Source organism: Palaemon carinicauda, chromosome 27, assembly GCF_036898095.1.
Source record: "Palaemon carinicauda isolate YSFRI2023 chromosome 27, ASM3689809v2, whole genome shotgun sequence".
Classification (NCBI taxonomy): Eukaryota; Metazoa; Arthropoda; class Malacostraca; order Decapoda; family Palaemonidae; genus Palaemon; species Palaemon carinicauda.
Genome location: NC_090751.1, coordinates 71365684 through 71368263, shown reverse-complemented (window position 1 = coordinate 71368263; position 2580 = coordinate 71365684). Strand labels below are relative to the sequence as shown.

The following is a 2580-nucleotide window of genomic DNA, read 5'->3' as shown; positions in this document are numbered from 1 at the left end:
TTGCTGAATTCAGGGTGAAGAAAGCCAGATTCGATGGAAAGGGTACTCTACCTGTTCTCAGCTTTGTACCCATCGATAAACCGGTCTTAACAGCATCATACGAAGTTGCGTACCTTATTGCAAAACAACTTAAACCACACACCATTGGTGAACACTTGTAAAACCAGCTGCGTTAAAGATGTCGAATATCATGCTGGGAAGAGCTGCTGAAAAGGAGTTGCCCTAAATTCCTCTTTCAAATGACACCATCTGCAGCAGAATAGATGACATGAGTCGTGACATCTTGGCTCAAGTAGTTGCAGATCTGATTTCAAGCCCAGCAAAATTCGCCCTCCAACTCGACAAGAGCACCGATGTCTGCAGCCTAAGCAAGCTCGTTATGTTTGTACATTATGTGAAAGACGACATGATAAAGGAAGACTTTTTATTTTATAAACCTCTCACAACAGCAACTAAGGCAGCTGACATGAAGAAACTTGTGGATGATTTTTTCAGAGATAACGATTTTTCGTGGGATATGGTTTCCACAGTTTGTTCAGATGGTGCTCCAGCCATGCTGGGACGGAACTCTGTTTTCGGTGCGCTGGTAAAAGCCGATGCATCACACATCATTGTTACGCACTGTGTTCTGCACAAACATGCATTGGCAGTAAAAACCTTGCCTCCAAAACTGGCAGAAGTATTAAAAACTGTAGTTGAATGTGTGAACTATGTGCGAAATAGTGCTCTGAAGCACCACATCTTCAAAGAGTTGGGTAATGAAATTGACTCTGAATTCGAGGTGCTTATGTACCATTCTAATTTTCAGTGGTTATCCCGGGGAAAAGTGCTGAATCGTGTTTTTGCCATGCGTGTGGAATTAGCCATGTATTTACAAAAGCACCAACATTATCGTGTAGATTACTTCTCAAATTTTGAATTTATTCTCATTTTGGCATACATGCCGATATCTTCGGTGCTCTCAATCACCTCAATCAACAGATGCAGGGCGATGGAGTCAACATCATCGAAGCCAAAGAAAACCTGAAGGCTTTTCAAAAAAAGCTACCGTTATGGAAACGACAAACGGAGAATAATAACTTTGCAAACTTTCCCATGCTGGATGACTGTGTAAGTAAAGTCGGAGACGTTTCCGGTATCAGAGAAATTTCTGTACCTGGGGACGTGAAGCAACCAATTGTCATGCACTTAGATGAGCTTGCAAAGTCTGTCGATGGATACTTCCCCATCAGAGAGTCATATCCAGCATGGGTGAAACAGCCATTCACGTTTAGTGTTGCGACAGCAGGTGACAATGATGAATACCTCGACGAAATCATTGAACTGCACCGGAGCTAGGTTCAACTGCAATTCTTCACAACAACAACACTCTCAACATTTTGGTGTCATCAAATTATAGCGTACCCTGTTATTGCTAAGAAAGCCCTCGAGATACTTACACCGTTTGTTAAAACATATCTTTGCAAGAATTCCTTTAGGAGGATGGTAGACATAAAAACGAATAAAATAAACAGACTTTGTTGCGAAAATTATGAGAGTGGCACTTGCCAAGGTTAAGCTGCGTATTTCTGAAATTGTCTCTGAAAGGCAACAGCAAAATTCACATTGATTTGTAATAAGTATTCATTATGCTTTTGTTTTTGTTTGAAGTTCATATTTTGTTGATTTTGTTCTTTGAACACAGTAGTTCTATGTGAAAATGATGCATGGTTCATATTGTGTACTAATACAATACTGTATGTACTTGTTTTGAATTTGAAATATAGGCTGATATATTTAGGTGTACCTTTCTTTTTATTTTCCTCTTTATTTAATTTACCTATATACAGTATATATATATTTCCAACTATGAAGGGTTCGATGAGTGTACATAAGACACTTGCAGGGTTCAGTACTCCTAACAAGATCAAGAACCACTAAGCTAGAGTTTGAAGGTCTGGGGACAATCTACATAAGTGGGGTCTCACCACCTCTACCGAGTGCCCATGTGGACATCCCATTCAAACATTGGACCACATGATTGTGAACAGGGACCAATCTGTACAGATTTGGACCTCTACGAATGTAATCAGGAGGCTATACAGTAGATATAAGTTGACGTGATGAGATACTGTATGAGGATGATTACAGTTTGTCAAATTATACAATCGAGCATTATAATATACATTTCTGTAATTGGTTAAAGTACATGTTTATAGATTTATTTTCGTCTTTGTGACAGGGTTTTCAAGTATTTTGTCGCTGTTATATGGGCTCTACACACCAAATTCTTATCTTTTATTGATCAAACTATTTACATATTTACAATCACGTATACTCACAGTTTTCTCTTAATGGTAATTTGAAAACCGACACAATATTACTTAGAGTAAAATTAATGTAAAATTGTTACAAGCTCTATAGACACAACCACCACCAAATGTAAATCAAACAAAAATATTTAGTAACCAAGTATTATGATATTTTTTCCAGATACCATAAATTGAATATATATATGTGTGTCATGCATTACAACCTCATAAATCTGTTATTTACATAAAATTCTTTAAATTCGTATAGCAGGATTTTTTAAGGCAATGG

General features: G+C 37.8%; 1 protein-coding gene across 1 annotated transcript; it reads left to right on the top strand.

Annotated features, from left to right (window-relative positions):
• The first annotated feature begins 268 nt into the window (after window positions 1-268).
• On the top strand, window positions 269-1027 carry LOC137620955 (protein FAM200C-like). Its single transcript, XM_068351397.1, has one exon. It carries the CDS (start codon window positions 269-271, stop codon window positions 1025-1027), a length of 759 nt encoding a protein of 252 aa, XP_068207498.1.
• The last annotated feature ends 1553 nt before the right edge of the window (window positions 1028-2580 follow it).

Excerpts from the sequence above, each read along its gene's own strand:
- LOC137620955 (XM_068351397.1), top strand. The coding sequence starts at position 269 with ATGAGTCGTGACATCTTGGCTCAAGTAGTTGCAGATCTGATTTCAAGC.